Source organism: Cryptomeria japonica, chromosome 5 (assembly GCF_030272615.1).
Source record: "Cryptomeria japonica chromosome 5, Sugi_1.0, whole genome shotgun sequence".
Classification (NCBI taxonomy): Eukaryota; Viridiplantae; Streptophyta; class Pinopsida; order Cupressales; family Cupressaceae; genus Cryptomeria; species Cryptomeria japonica.
In genome coordinates, this window is record NC_081409.1 from 467,848,109 (window position 1) to 467,865,548 (window position 17,440).

The window sequence follows — 17,440 nt, forward strand, 5'->3', positions numbered from 1 at the left end:
AACATAGTCCTCAAACTCGACCTCAGAAACCTAAGGATCAACATCAAGAGTTGAAATAGCAACCACAATAACTCAGACTGAAACCCCCTCTTCCTGAATAAAGGATATGGGCTTCGATAGATTCATAACATTGTGTTCCGCCTTGGAGGACAAAACATTCAAAAAAGGAAAAAGAAACCCTTTTCTCAAACCCAAAAATGGATCACCATCAAAGACTTCAACCACAAGCACCTTAGCAAGCTTATCCGTCTTCATACGGGCTTCCAAGAGGATATTCAAGAGAATTTCATCCTCCTCATGGTCATACACAAACCACAACACCATACCCATCACATGGCAATAATCCAAAATCAGACGGAGTAGGAAAATCTTCTTTCTCCCCCCACCAATAATAGGCCTCATCTCCATCCTCTTTGACTACATCAACACTTCAATGGCTATCTGCATCAACCTCAACACCAATCGCAGAGGAAAAACACCAACACAAGGGTTTGAAAATCCCCATCCACCTCATCTACTTTTGCACCAACTCCATCTCCAACATTTTCTGCTGACTCAGACTCTACTGTCGTTAGGGTTTTAGAACCCACCTTCAAGGAAATCGCCTTTGATGCCTTCACTAGAGTCACCCTCGCCTCCTTGTGTCATTATTACTGAGATGTTGCACAGAGTATTTTTTTAATTTAGATTTGAAATATCCAACAACATTATTGGTTATAAACCTACTGCACAAAATTATTGATATGTTGCGTGAAATGCATGTACCAAATTTGTATTTTAGATTTCACATATCCAGGTACATGTTAGTATAATAATAACCTGCCTACTAAAATTTGAGTGTATTTGTTTATTGTACAATCTATGACTGGTTCTTAGTTTCAGCTACATGTTTTCTTGTGTTCTATATCTCATTTCTGAATATTTGAAATCACTTTTCCATGCTAATTTGTTAAGAACAGCTGCTATTTTATAGAAAGGATGCCTAGCTCAACAAAAGGCTACCTGATTGTTTCATATTAAATGAAATGAACAACTATTTTAAATCTGCATACTAAAAAAAACATTTAAACAAGTGACAAGAAAGTTGAGGATCATCATAACAGCAATCATGAGGGAACCATTTTCATTATTCTTTTAGTCCCACGTCATGCTGTCTGCATAACATGGTTCCCAAGAATGACAAATAGATATCTTATATAAACTAGTCCAGTACAACACTAATGTCACCCCAAGTGGACAGATCTTTGGAAAGTATAAGAAACGATTACCCATCAGTAATCAAATCGTTCAGACATTCCTCCACAATGCTTCGACAAGTATACAATTTCCTACATTTCACAAGACAGCTATTTAATTGGACAAAGTTATGAAACAGTGTCCTTAACCCAGAGCATTCAATGAGCTGATTTTGAAATCAATTTCTGAGGAATAAATTTCAGTGTATTTGTTTATTGCAGAATCTATGATATTAGTTTCAGCTACATGTTTTCTTGTGTTCTATATCTCATTTCTGGATATTTGAAACCATGCTAATTTTATAAAAAGGATGCCTAGCTCAACAAAAGGCTACCTAATTGTTTCATATAAAATGAAAAGAACAAAGATAATTTAAATCTGCATGTAAAAAAACATTTAATCAAGTGACAAGAAAGTTGAGGATGCATCAAAACAGGAACCATGAAGGAACCATTTTCATTATTCTTTTAGTCCCACATCATGCTGTCTTCATAACATGGTTCCCAAGAATGACAAATAGATGTCTAATATAAAGTAGCCCAGTACAAAACTAGTGCCACCCCAAGTGGACAGATCCTCTAAGTATAAGAATCGTGTACCCATCAGTAATCAGATCATTCATAGACATTCTTCCACAATGCTTTGACGAGTATACAATTTCCTACATCTCACAAGACAACCATTTAATTGGACAAAGTTATGAAATAGTGTCCTTAACCCATAGCATCAATGAGCTGATTTGATCATCAATTTCTGAGGAATAAATTGTTGAAATATAAAATCAATTTGTACGTGTTCGGTGGGACTTGGTGCCAAGTTTCTCGTTTAAAGTCTCCTCTAATTGAAGTAGTAAAACAGAAAATGTTCCTGTAAATAAACACACAAAAAAGGGTAAACTCACATTTATATTCATTTCAAGAAAGATAAATAGAATGCATGATGAGTGAAGATGAAATGAAAATAACTCTATAACCAGATCATCTTATTAGTGTCTACATTTTCAGACTTTATAATAACGTTAACTTTAGAGGATGTCAATTATGATAATCGTAACAAACAAAGCAGTAAATCATCTGCTAATTCATGCCTACTTGTTAAACTGTAGTCTATTTTAGTCATTGAGACAAAGGTTTGAAAAGAATCAGGAAAGTTTTCAGTGTTATTAAGGAGACCTTAGTACAGATGGAGAATAATCCAGACCTAAGAACTCATCTCAAACATGCCTCTGAATTAGGTGGAAAACTGTTAACCATACATTGCATTGAATCAATTTGCAAGAAGTCTAAATAAATCACATTTTCAACAGAGAAGCCAACTTGAACGAGTTTAAAGAAGAGAGCAAGAATCGCTATTACTCACAGTAGCTAGCTAGCATTATGCGTAAAAGAGAAAGCATGAGATGGCAACCATTTAGTTCTCATTTTCGACTGAGAAAATGCAAATATACCCAGCATAGCTGCATAGCATGGCAAAATTCAAGTATGATGATGGGGATCCACTCCTGGAGAGATGTTGAAAAGAGCGTCCGTAAACCTTTCATCTAGAATTTGGTCTTCAAAACTTTCTTCAAGAGTCATCCTCTCTACCTCTCTAGGCATGTGTTAAGCTTAAGACCCACCATATTCATCCACTTCAAAGGACTTGGAAAACAAAAATTTGGGATCTAAGTGAAAAAACAAACAAAGATACTGAGAGGGGGGGATTGACACTGAGTTTATCTTGTGGAAAACCCATCAGGGTTAAAAAAAACCACGGTACAATGAAACACTTTTATAAATGAACTGTGGGCACCAACCCATTACAAACTGAGCAACAACTCATATCATGAGCACCAACTTGAAACATGGATACCAATCTTACTGAGCACCAACTCAGAAAATCTAATCTAGAAGTTTAATCAAAAATATTAGCTCTATGTTTTAATCTGAAATGAGTAAAACTCTTTTAACTCGGTACATTGTGATTTAGCCCTGAAAACAAGGTTTTCTGCATGTTCAAACCAAAGAACACCAGGTCACTGGAGTTTTTTTTAAATAAACCATACTATGCTCAGATACTTGTCACTATCTTCAAATAATAATCTTTCTACGTGAGCTGAATAACCACAAAATCATCAACAAAGCAGAGTCTGAAACCATCTCTGTATATTCAACACAATAACCCAGCATTATCAAATAAACTTCATCAGCTTGATACCTTCTTCATGTTAAAATTGAACCAGAAAGATAAGTCTCAAAATCTGAAACTAGAAATCTTATAAGAACAAGATACACAAAAAAATTATCCTGGGAAAACCCTCCACCTGAGGGTGAAAAACCCAGCCACACCAAAAAATCAAATTTTATTGAAGGCACAAATTTGAATACAGAGCTCTCAAACTTAACAAGCAATCATCTAATCATGATTGATAGCACTTAACAAACAAGACAAGAAGCCGATAATATCTCAGAAAACTGAAGGCTTCTACAAAACTGCTAGCAAATAGAGTTGCTGAAGAAGATATGAAACAAAAACCTTCACACACCGATGATCACCACTGTGCATATGAATAATTATATCCTTTCTTCTGAAATTCACGCATCTCCCAAATACAATCCGCAATACTCTACAATGACAAAGCAAGACTCGAATATGAATATCGTGTAGGTAGACTAAGGGCCAACACTTCACATGCACAATACCCAAAGCAGCAGTTACATTGTATTACTTTCATAAACCAATATCAACCGAGCCACAAAGGCAAAGAAATAACTGAACCTCTCAATGGATAAGATACGAAGAGAAAGGAAAATGCTTTTCCAGCTAGCACGCAGGTCAGTGACAGTAAACAAAGAACCCGTTACATATACAGCTATGTTGAAGCAAAGAAGGAACCGACAGAATACAATAAGGACGAATAATGAAGACAGTAATGCAACCATTGCAAATAAAATGAAGTCTCCTGCAGCTACAAACATTAACACTTCATTCTCTGTCTGTATATCTTCTTTTTTATCATACCCATATTAGATAACTACTGTGTATATATTTGCTGCTTCAAGACTATCGAATCATACTTCCATACACACAGAGCTCAGACATCTACTTCACACGACCCTCTTTTTTTTGGCTCACTGCACATCACTCACATTCATCATTCGAAAAAAAACAAGACTACAAAAAAAATTAGATTACCACACTTCAAAAAAATAAACTCATTTCTGACTTCTGCATGTAATCTTTTTGCCCATTCACATTGCCCAATTCCATAACTGTGCAGCACCTCAAAATGTAACTTGTTACAGATTCTTTTTTTTTTTAAATGCCACATATCAAAGGGCATGATGACTTTTCTTTCTCACATCAAATCATTACTAAAACGTTACACCAGGTCACAAAAAAAACACATCTCCATCGCATTTTTACTGACATTCATCTGAAGAATCAGAAAATAACGCCAAAACGCCACTTGTCAGCTGAAGAATGCCAGCACAAAAAGAAACAATACCGGCAGTATGTGGAAACAGGACAATTTTTAGTTCGACACACATATCTGACATAACCATCAAAATGCATCGGAGAATAAGAAACGCCAAGATGTGAAAGGCGTTACAACTTCTAAAAGAAGTATACGCAGCATTAACTGAAACCAAACCTCCAGTCAAAATTCGCCAGAAAGTACAGAGAACAAATTTATCTGTCAAATATGCAAACTACCAAGTAACAGAAAAAAGATCCATCCAGATAGAGTGACATCTGACAGAGAATCAGAAGCAGCAGAGATAGAACCAGATGGTCAACAAAGCAACTGAACAAATGGCATCAATCAAACACCCAGCTGACAGACTTAAGAGATACACACTGAAATCGAAATATGTAGAAGCACACCTGACATCAATGACAAAATACATCTACACTAAGTACCACCCCTTGCATGATGCGGCCTAGACTAGGGGATTTAATGAAAAATAGCCTACTCTGGAAGACAAAAAATTGGTATTTAAGTACCAACCCATTGCATGATGCGGCCTAGACTGAGGGACTTAATGGTAAGTAACCTAATCTGGCAGCCCACAGATTTATCAATACATTCATATGTCAAAATGACTGTAAATTTATCGACCTTTTGTAGTTCATCACAACTTCTTACAATGTTACACAGTGCTGCAGAAGTTGTAAACACTTCTTGTAGCCTGCCTCTTGTCAAACACTATGGGAAAACTCCCTTTCTGGAGCTAATATGTTGATTCCTTATTTGTTCGTTCGTTCTTCTTCCTGCAACAGGCAACCAAAGCCACTGCTCTACCTTAAAGGTCTCGCTTTTTTCCTTTTCGATTTTTCCCTTGTTTTTTCAACAGCCAAAACAAAAACCCATATATCTCAAAAGCATCCATTTCTGGCCAAGATAAACCTTTTGCATGGCAAATCATTTCACCCACGAAGTCTACACATTGACACGGCCCAGCAATGAGAAACTGCAAGTCAGCATTCTTGAACAACGAAGAAAAGCTCAAAACAACACCGCACAGCCACAAGAAACACCAAGAGACTTCCAACAAAGAAAATTGGGTTTGTAAATGTAAAACAGCCACCACAGCTAAAGATGAAATGAATTTCAATTAGATGGTTCACAAAACAGCAAATAAGTCGCCCAAAATTGCATGACTTTTCCAAGATTTTGTCAGGTGGGAAATCAACATTAAGTCCAATAAATCAGAGAATGCACCTTGACCCCATTGCTATAAGCAAAAGTAATACCCAATAATTTGTTCTAACACAACCAACGATAGCAAATTAAAACCCCTTATAATAGTAAGTCAGCAACTCACATAGACCAAGAGGATATAAATTGTCGGAGAATATATGAGATCCTGGCCTTCAAAGTAGACAACTACATTGCATAAAGCAATGCAATGTCCACACAATGTTCCAAATCAGTCAAAAAATACAACTCAACACAAGGACCTTTATAATTCTTGTCATAGCCTTGAGACATGAGAAGTTAAGACAGGGCAATAGACCTATGTTACATGAGGATGCATCCCCTGCTCCAAAACCCGACATCCCCGTCCCCTACCGTTTTGAGGATGGGGAGACGCCAAGGGGACATCCCCTTGCCATCCACACTTGACCAAAAATCACAAGAAACGCCAGGAAATGTCCCCAACCATTTGGGGACGCTTTGCCGTCCCCAACACAGTAAGGGGACATCCCCTTGGCATCCCCCCGTCCCCTGCAGCTAAGAATGATTCCAAGTTTACAAGAACAAAAAAAAAATATTCTTTTTAATTTCTTTGCTTTTATTGGTCTGTGGGAGGCCCACAAGGACTTCTAAACCACAAAGGAACCCTAAAATGACATAAAGAGTTAAAACCAAACAAAACACTAACCTAACAACTGGAATTGGTCAAGCTACCATTGGATGATTCACTTCTGCTAGAGGGTGATACTAACTCAGATGGTTCTAAGTCTTTGCATATTGATAGCTCAAATGAGGCTTAGTTTCATAGACTGTTGTATATTGATGTTTGAGACTTTTGGATATTGATACACCATGGCTTTTTGATGTTTGAGACTCCTGTTATAAGCTTTATTGACATTTATTATGCTATTGTACTACTACTGTCAAGATTTATTTACAAATGATATTGTTGTTATCAATTATTGAAATATATCTCTTTCCCTCTCTCTATAATATGTTAATATATATATAGCTACACTCTACCATCCCCTAGAAATGGCCCTCTAGGGGATATCCTGGAAACGCGTCCCCTACCCTCCCCCCATCCCCATCCCTGAAACATCGTGGAACATAGAGCAATACATATTAAAACATCCGCATAAACGTCCTTTAGTAGAAAATAAATAGTCCCTATCACTTTTTTGTAGCCGTTCAAAATACCTAAGACTAACCTATAGCAGCTTGGTTATAGTCTATCGTGACATGACAAAGATTTTAAACACCGCCACAAATGATTTGAAACAAATAAGGGCTTGTATCCTTTCTAAAGCACTCTCAAAGTAGGCAAGTTGGCATGAACAATGAGCAACAAACACACAAAGCTAAAGCCAAAAAAATTAGCACATCAGAACTACTTTTTTGGGGATTTCCATGTGAACCCAGATGTTCCTATATTAGACACATCAAGTCAAATGTTCCATGAGTTTCAGGCTGATGAAAATTCTAAGAATCTCGGTACTAAGACCCAATCCTTGTTTTTTTATCCAAATTGTCTCTCCATCCATCATGTTTCTCCTCTTCACCACAAATTTGCTACCTATCTATCCTCTTGTATTTTTATCTACTCGCAAATCAATCATTTTTCCTACCTCATACTTTACTTTCTCAAGCAATCGCTGCACCCATTTATTCATTTGTAAAACCTAACTATCTTCATTTGTCCCTACACTTGTCTACCTTTCATAAAAAGGATGTTAATTTTTCATGTTGAAAATTAATGAAATATCTATTCCTTCTAAGAGCTCTACCCCATAAGCACCTACAACCAACTTCCTCAAGACCCCACATGGTCCTATCACCTTCCTTTTTAGTTTATAATACATTCTCTCTAGGGGACCAACCTTCTATACATGAACATATATCAACTCCCCCGGTTTAAAATTCCTAATCCCTTCTCTTGAAATCAGCTTGTTGCTTGTGATTAGCAATGCTCTTCTCCAAATCTTCTTTTTTACTTCTTTGGGTTAAGTTTGCATATACCTAGGAAAACTTTCTTCAACAATTTTGGTATTTTTAATTTCACCCATGCCTTTTTGGCTTGTGCCCAGCTTAATTGTTTTTCCATGTTTAGAAACATTACAGCATTGTTGTCCTCTTCCATTTTATCTAATGTGCCCAAGGTAGACTTCCTTCCATTCTTCACAACAGATTCCTTCTTCCATCATATATACAGTGTACCTGGAAACGCATTTCCACCCTAAAGGCACACATTTCGGAAAAAGAAACGGTTTCAGGTACGGGGGGACAGCCGAAAATGTTTCCAAGTTGTCCTCGATCAAGCAATTTTTTTGGAAACAGTATCGGAAATGTAGAAACAGTCAACTATGTAGTTAGAGACCGTTGACCGTCCCCCGAACGACTGGGGATGGCTTCCCCGGAATGACTGGGGACGGCCAAGCCCTCCCCGACCGTCCCGAAGACGAACGGCCGTTTTCGGTGGCAAAAGGGATTTTAAAAAAAAAGATTTTTTTATAAAACATACTATCTTTGTTTTCATTTTGACTTTGAAGTTTTAGACTTTTGAGTCTTCTGACATTATATGATGCATTGATACAATGATAATTGAATCTTGATATATGATATGATACTTTGAGGCTTAAACTTTTCATTTTGTTGAAACTTGCAGCCTTTGCTTATTTAAATATTTTGATATATGATATGGTACTTGATAGCGATACTTTTCATTGTTTCAATGAATTATATCTATGAATGTACGAAATTGAAATTTGAACTCTCATTTGATTCATTTGATCATGATGCTATCCTATGTTATTATTCTATGATGATTCGATGAATGATCATTGATTCCATGATTTTAGAATCTAGATTCTGATTTATAAATGTTGTTATGTTGCTATGATGAATGTTACTGTGTTACAATGTTATTTAAATATATAATTCATGAGTATATTTAAAATTTCAGTCCCCTCATCCCGGAAACTCGGGGTAACATAGAATATATAGTCTCCCTTTCAAATTGTCATGGTCTCCCAAACGAGACATGACAAGTGTCCATAGGCATAATATCACATAGTATTTCATCTTTATAAGAATCACTACATACTGCCCATTTACTACAATACAATGTCCCTTTTATAACCATGAGACCTACTTGAATGCTCATTCCTCTTGAAACCCAATTTGTCTGCCATTTCATTAGATACCAAGTTATTTCTGCTAACACAAATACTTACCTCCAAATTTGCATATGCTTCATTTGTAATGGCTCACTCTCATTGGCTGGTTTCAATGGCACTCATTTCATTATAGTAGCTTCTTGTTTTGGTTCCTCGATGTGTTTGGATGATGCAACACTTTCTTCATCCATTTGAGCAATATGATTTCTTGCCACACCTTCTCCACATCAATAACAAGTTCCAATGAACCCTCTACCTCTTGCTCTATTGTTGGTGTCCCATCATCTTGCTGGGTACTCTCTTCCTCTTGTGCTTTGAATAGAATCATTATTTCATGAAGTATGTGTTTCTTCTTCATTTATGTGTTTTCTCTTGCCATTATTTGCTCATTTTCTCCCAATTGAGGACCTTCCTCATCCTCTTGAATTATTTCGCTGCCTCCTAAACAATTTGTCTTCTTCTTTTAAACAAAGTGATATGCTTCCTCCACAATATTAATTCTAGACATGCTCATTTCATCTTGAACATTTCAATCCATTCATATACCTAGCTACTTTCTCTCTCCATTTCATGTCGTGCTGACCTAATCACCACCTTGTAAAATTCATATGTATCATCTTTTACAAAAATTTCCTTTTGTTTTAAGTTTTGAAGCCTTTTCAATAACTCTAATCTCAAGGAAGAAATTTTCCCTTTTAACCTTACAACCATCTTATTCTCATTTCCTTGCGCATCTCTCTCCCTTTTTGCAACTCTCTCCACCAAAAGGCTACATGTCCTTAAAGTCTGGTCAGTACCATCTTCACCCTATTAAAGTCACGAATATTATCGTATTAAAATACTCCTGTAACTCACTAATCCAGTCAACTAATTCTTTCTAATTCAAGACACATCAAAAAAGATAGGGAACTCCATCTGGTTTCTCTACTTATCCTCATATGATCCTTGAAGAAATGGTTTTATCCTTCTTCTTGACATTATTCATTTTCCTCTTCTCATTCTTCTAAAATGGATTCTTCATCACTACCATCTTCTCTAGCGTTATTTGGATTTCTTCTATGGTCAACAACCAAGGTGGTCACCTTTCAGATCTTAGTCCAATGCCGTTCAAACATTTTGTCCACTCGATTCAGGCATATTATTGATATCAAAATCACTTCCACAACAAATTCCTAGAAAGTTTGGAATCTTAAAACAGAGGGTTATTTTGGAATCTGTTTTAATATTATTAATATCTGGGTTACTTTTCCCTTTGCTAGACGATCAGATTGGAATCTTAAAACAGAGGGTTTCTGCTGTTATTATTTTATTGGAATGGTTTACTGATGAGATTTTTGGGATAGCAAGGGGTTTGAATGAGTTTTAAAGGTGCTATAGTGTTAAAACCAGCACCCAGAAATCTGAATGGTATTGTTTGGATTGCTTTGGTGATTGTTTCTTAATTTCTCCAAAGTTTGTGGTGTTGAATGAAGCTGGAACAGTACATGCATCTTTCTACAGTGGTTTGGGTATCATCCAATCATCTTGTTGTGCAAGCGCATAAACCTGTTACGCAAGACTTTTGATTTGTACACAACAAACCTGCTTTGGAAGACCGTAATAATGTTATTTATGACAGAAGCATTCCAAAATATGTTGTACTCCAAAATAAAATGCAAAAAGTTACATAAATGCACAATATTCCAATGGTTGTTAAGTTAGGTGTTTCATGGCTGCCAAGAAGGAAAATGGTAATCGTTGAACTTAGACAAAGGACAAATCTGTTTTGATAAGTTGTTATGAAATTATTATTTTGTTGTTTGCCTCATCGTATAGATGACATTGTGTTTGGAATTGATGTTGTAACAATATGCCACAGCTAGCATCTATATAATGCAAAAGCAGAGGATGAGTGTCAACTAGTGTACAAGTATATATAATCAGAATTTCTCTGTTGTTCATTGAGCATATTGTCTTCAGAAAACTTGTCACGACAATCTTTAATTGCCACCAATTCCCATGTAATTTATTTTAATTAATAGACGATTTTTTATTGTGTAAAAAGGAAGGATTGTTTACATGAATCAGACCGATCAGGAGAGGACCCTCTCAAGAGGAATGGTGACTGGTTCTAGGTTTGTTTTATGTAGGTGCATGTGGGTGTCTGAGTGTGTATTTTAATATTTGAATTTATTCATTATTAGTGTGTTGTGAGCATTAAGTTTTGTTTTAATCTAACATTTTGTGTGTTGAATTTCAATTATAAATTATAATCTAATGTAATCTTTAATCATTCCTTTCCAATTTGCAAGTATAATCAGCTATTCTTCTGATCTCTGTCATTTTCTTCTATCCAATTAAAAACCCCAATGAATTAGATCTACATTTTCATGCAGTAAATTTGGTCTAAGTAAAATTTATGGTCTTGCATATATTTTGCCAGCATTCAGTCGAAACTACATTCCTGGATTAAGATGATATTGAGTGTGCTCAACATAAGGCACAGACCATTGTCAATGTGGTCATATGATATTTTGGAAAACAAATATAATAGATAAGCTCTTTTGGTTGGAATATCTAGCCAATCCCATACCTTCCAGACTGTAATACTATTGTCCAAAATGTATCTGCTACATATGAAACCAGTTTACTTTGGTCTCACCATCAAATGTAAGAGATGTATATGGCAAAGTCTCAAGTACTCTGCAATAATCTACAAAAATACATGAACACATGAAATGTAATGTCCCTATTTTGAAATAGAATTTAATAATAAATGCTAATAATAAAAATAAAATTAAAATTAAAATATAAAAGAAGTTAAGTTTAGTGAATGGTCAAAAAGAAATGAAATGAAAAGTTGTGAATCCCTCAAACATGAGATATAAAAGGGAGAAGAGAACTTCACTTGAATGGGGGGGATATGTCATGTCCCAAATTTTTGCCCTTCCTTAGTAATAGCATTTCTAGCAGGGTTGCTTTATTATCTGGTTTCCGTAGGCCAGCAAAGCGTGGAAGAAACCAACTCAAGGGCTTAGAGAGTCATGCATGAACCTTTCGGGCAGTTTGGAGCAGTTGACAGCAGTTTCTTAAAATTTAGGAGGGATCCCTATTTTTAGGAGCATCCCTAGATTTTAGGGGAGAACTACCAGTTGCCTATGAGGTTCAAGCATCCTTCACAGTCAGGTGGCTACAAGTAGTTTTCAGTTTTGCACTCATTTGAGCATTTTATGAATAAATTAGGAAATATTTAAATATTTCCTAAGTTGGATTAAATAAATAATAATAAAGTGAAATAATATAATCACTTTATATTAATAAAGTGGCCCCTTGGCACATTTTCCTAGAAGTTATAACTTAAAGGTTATAACCTAAGTTACTGGGTTCTCCTGTTTTGGTCCATGCACCCGAATCGGGTTCGCTTGGGTTTGGGTTCACCCAAGGGTTCGTCTAGGTTCGCCCTAGGTATGTACACAAGGGTTTGGATTCACCAAGTACGAACCCAGGCGTATCCAAAGGCACTGAGGACCTAAACATAACAAAAACAAACTTTTTTGACCTTTTTTTGCATCCAAAAACTCTAAAATGTCCCTAAAAGAACCCCTTCTATCGTTGGGTTTTCCTCACGCATTGATCAATCATAAAGTAGCATACTATTAAATGTTTTTCTTCTGCCATTTTGCATTGTTCCATCTAATTCAATTCTGAACTATCAATTGACATTTGGCATTGATCAATAGTGAAGTATCATACTATCAAATGTATTTAGTTTTATAATTGTGTATATTTCTTTAAATTTTTGCATATAATATATATATATATATATATACGAACAAACCCAACCCACGAACCCAAAGGGCAAAAACAATTTTGCCCGAACCCACGAACCGGGTTCGCATGCTTGAACCCAAACCAGTAACTTAAGTCATAACTTAATAATATGGCCACTTTTAATGAAAAATTAGACCCTCAATGGGTTAAACCTCTTAGGGGAAGTTATTTTTTAATAAAAAGAAACATTTTAACATGTTTTATGATGCCAAAAGTACAACCCTAACCCCAAATTCGAATTAGGGTTTGAGGCCAATAAAGCAACATGTTGGAGGCCATTTTGGGCATTATTAAATTCATTTTTTTTATACTTTCAGCATTGGAGAGGTCTGCAACAGCAAGCCACCATTGGAATTCAGGTTGGGAACAAAATCTCTCAATCTTTTACAATGTTTGGACGAAAACCCACACACTTGCAGCATTGAAGGATCCTTTTTTAGGCCATTAGGGACCAAATTACAGAGGAATATTGCATTTACAACAGATCTGAGACAACAATTTGCAGATCTGAGCAGCATAGAAGACATTTCCAGCAAGCAGAGAGCCAATTAATGCAGTTCGTACCTTCCTTAGCAGGTCGTATGATTCAAATCTTGTCTGGGAAATCAAAATAAATAAATATAAGGGTTTTAGAATTGAATTTTGTTTCAGAATTCATTGTTGGTAATAATAACCAGCAGATCAGATGTTCAATCAGGGTTTTGATGACTTATTTGATTGGAATCAGCAATTAAATTGGGGAAAATCAGTCAAATCCAAGGACCTTGCCTGGCAACTTTGAAGAACTTGCACCAGATCTACCATTTATCCATCAAATTTTTTAGATAATTATTTATTAGGAGAATAAAGCTCAATGGAGTAATCAGTTACAGTTGGAGGTGCTTCTATCACTCTATTTCTCATTTCAAGCAAGATCCTTGGTAGGCCAACTTTGGCTTTGGTTGCAGAAAATAATCATTTATTTACATTTGTAAATTGCTGGCAAATAAATCAGAGCGCTGAAATTTAATTCCAGACAACTATTATTTTATGCGTTGCATTTGTTTTCCATTCCTTGTTATCAAAACTACAAGCACAAAACCTCAAAAAAGCATAAAACTCAAAACTTCTCCCAAAAAAAACCAAAACACCTATTTGTTGGTCAAAGCCTCAGATTGAAACAAACAAATCAAATTAGTGCCAATTCTTAGTTGGCTCTAATATCACTGTAATATGCCAACTGGGAATTCGGTCCAATCTGATATTTTGGTTTGCTCTCAAGTCTTTGACCAGCAAATTTGCTTTTTTTGGTTTTTAGGTGATTTTTTTATGTTTTTCAGTTTTGGGGGTTTTTGCTTGATTTTGCCAATGAGGAATTACAAATTAAATACGATACACAAAAGAACAATAGATTGATTTGAAAACTCAGAGTTCTGAATTTATTACAAGCAAATTACAAATTCAAATAAATGATTTTTTAAGGCATCCAAAGCCAAAATTGACCTACTAGGTATCCCACGCTAGCCTAGATGAGCTTATTTTGATGCTAGGAGTGGTGCACTGGACAATAAAGGAGACCCCAAGTGCTATAAATCGCTCCCAAGTGTTTTATTCTCCTAGCATATAATTCTCAAAAACAATTGAATGAAGAAATAGTAGATTAGGTACTATATTTTGATTCTTGCCAAGAGAAGTCTCCAGAATTAACCAATTTCCCCAATGAAATGCTAATGTAGTCCAAGTATGCTATGAATTCTCTGAATGAACCCCCGATCTGTCTTTATTATCTCCCAACAATGAATTCTCAAACAAATTTTGATCCTAAAACCCTCTTATTTATGTATTTGGCTTCACATGTCAAGTATGGATGTTATGGTCTGTTGGTGTCTGTTTTATCATCTACCAAACATTAGAATAGGATACCCGAAGGTATTCTATCCTCTTCTGAAAAATCACTACTGATTCCAAGGTCTATATGTGCGAACAAGCGACTTTAGTGAAATAGCTTCTTGGGTAGTGTATGTTGAAAATCTCAAGGGGGACTTACGCTAACAAGTATCTTTGAACTGTTGGACTTAGACGGATTTAGCAATTTTAGGCTCTTCCTTTTTGGGGATTTTCTAGGATTTAGACTTTCAAAAAAAAGGGTAAAAGAGATAGGGTTTGAGAAGGCTAATCTAATCCTACGAACTCTGGAGACAGTATCAATTGGATGCTCTCGAGAAACCAAACTTTGCTTCGCCACACTAGGGACAACTACACAAAGCCAGTGCAATCTTCAATGGATTGTGCTTATGATTAAGATGTTGGGATGCACAGAGGAGGGCTCAGACTAACTTTGCACGATGAAATGGAAATCATCCATTCACCAAAAGTATGAGCGGAGATACACCATTGATTGACACTTATCAAATCCTTCATTCAAATTAACAACAATGAAAGCAAATCTAAATTAACTTTAGCTAAGTGTTGAGGAAATTGAAACCATGCAAATCATTCAAACAATAGGGATTACAAAGCCTTAAGAGAAAGCGCACATGCAATATATTATCTGGAAATGACCTTATGCAACAATACATCAAAAACCTCACACTCTCCAAATGAGGAGGTAGCCTTATATAGTTTTTTCAAAAATAAATGAACGGCCGAGATCAAACAGTGATCAAGGGCCCAGATTGAAAGCTACAAACCCTAATTATAGTTTCCCAAAACACTATCAACTTGAATGAATAAGAAAGTGACATGTGGCACAACTGCTAATCTCACTGAGGTGAGCATCCACTTTCCTCTTTCGCAGATTCGATGTACCTGGACACAATAAGCCTGACCTCCTCCATAGTGACACTTGGCAAACTGCTAATCTGGAAGTCGATGATGTCCACATCATCGGTACACGTGGTGAGGATGCTTTCCCACTCAACCGCTTGGGCAAGAAAGTTTTCATCGATGAAGAGAAAGTTTGCAATCTTTAAAAGATCGCCCTTGTCAATCATCCCTAAATCCTTGAAGAAGCTTGACTGAATCCTAGCTCTCAGGTTCTCTGCCTGCAAATGCTTCTCCCTTATACTCTCTTTCTTCCAGATATCAGACGCTACATGAAACACCTTGCTCAAGATCTCCCTGACACTTTCCTCTGTCTCGAAGCACTTGGTCTCGGATTTCTTCAAAACTTCAATCCAGGTGACCAAGGCATAATACCAGGTGTTGAAGTCATACCTATCTCCAGCCTGTATGACACCTGCATCCACTAGACTTCTCTTCGACAAGCCTCGGATAACTTGAATTTCCTCCTTGTCCTCCCAATTGGTAGCTAGATCCTGGATACGGCTGACTAATGAAGAGGTTGACTCATGTGCTGACACTAAATTTTCTACCAGTATACCAGCACGTGCTGAAGCATCTGAAATCCACTCCTTGGCCTGTGTGAACGTGCCCTTCATATCCTCATAATCCTTCATCGATTGCTGCTGAAGAAGTTGTGGAGGGGTAACCGGGATCTCATGGTTAAGTGGCCTGGTAAGATGGAGAACATACTTTCTCCACTGCTGGTTTTCTTCTTCAACCTTCTTTCTTTTCTCCTTCTCCTGAGCTAGACTTGCCTTCAAAGCGTTACGAGAGTCATCAAAATACAAGACCTCTTGGTCTTGGGTGGGCTTACCCAGCTCTATGGTGGTGATCTTGTAATCATCTGCGGCGACGTTGTCCCTAGTTTTTCCTTCTTTAGGCACCGCTATCTAGACTGTCTTGAATCCTGCACTGTCTCTCTGGATTAAAGAAAACTTTCTGGCGGGCTTAGATGGTTTAGCTATAGCTGGTTCATTTACCTTCTCCAGAAATGCTATTGTAATTTCTTCAAAATAGGCCTCCTTGGGGACCTTAGCCTTTATTCTTTCCCTTAGCCAATCAGGGATAGTTGATTGCTCTACGGTATTCTGGTCCAACCCATCATATGTCCTTTCTGGATCAGTAGCTATACCATCCAAGAAGACTATGGGAGATGTAGGCGTTTCAATTTGCTCTTTGTCCGGACTTTGGACAACTTCCTTCATTACTTCCTCAATCGAAGGAGAAGGCACTCTTACTTCATCATTAACCATGCATATGTCCATCTCCTGCTCCTCAACTGCATTCTAATCAGGTACGATAGAAGCGGCACTCAGGATGGACTGGCCTTCGCTGGACTCCCTTCTTTCCCCTACAATCTTCTTTCCTGTGACCTTTACGGAGCTTCCAATTAACTCCTTCCTCTTTCGAGACCCAACACTTTCTGGATTCTGGGCATTACCTGCAGAGGTACAAGGATTGGAGGACAAAGAGTCATCCATTCCCATCAATTCATAGGTCAAGGCCACACCTTTGGACTTTAATTGCCTTGTCCTTTCAGATGTCCACCACCTAGAATATTCAACCACCGTCCTCATGAGGTCTGCTAGATTGGATTTCTCTCCCTCTGCCCAATCTATCAAAACTAGTGGTTAATTCTTCATTTTTTCAAAGCCCGACTGTTGAAGCTCAAGGCTATCCTCTACTTGGTCAGCAACTCTAAATACCTTTGTTC

General features: G+C 36.8%; 1 protein-coding gene across 3 annotated transcripts in view; it reads right to left on the minus strand.

Annotated features, from left to right (window-relative positions):
- Nucleotides 1-1,652: 1,652 nt before the first annotated feature.
- Nucleotides 1,653-17,440, minus strand: part of LOC131049995 (uncharacterized) — a 92,944-nt gene continuing 77,156 nt past the window's right edge. For 2 of the 3 annotated variants that reach the window (XM_057984120.2, XM_057984128.2), the window contains exon 7: nt 1,653-2,103. In XM_057984120.2, coding sequence (XP_057840103.2) covers nt 2,018-2,103 — 86 coding nt within the window. In that variant the 3' untranslated portion in view covers nt 1,653-2,017. Of the gene's footprint in view, nt 2,104-2,175; nt 3,842-17,440 lie in introns of those variants that run through there. The other variant, XM_057984140.2, reaches the window with a different exon arrangement.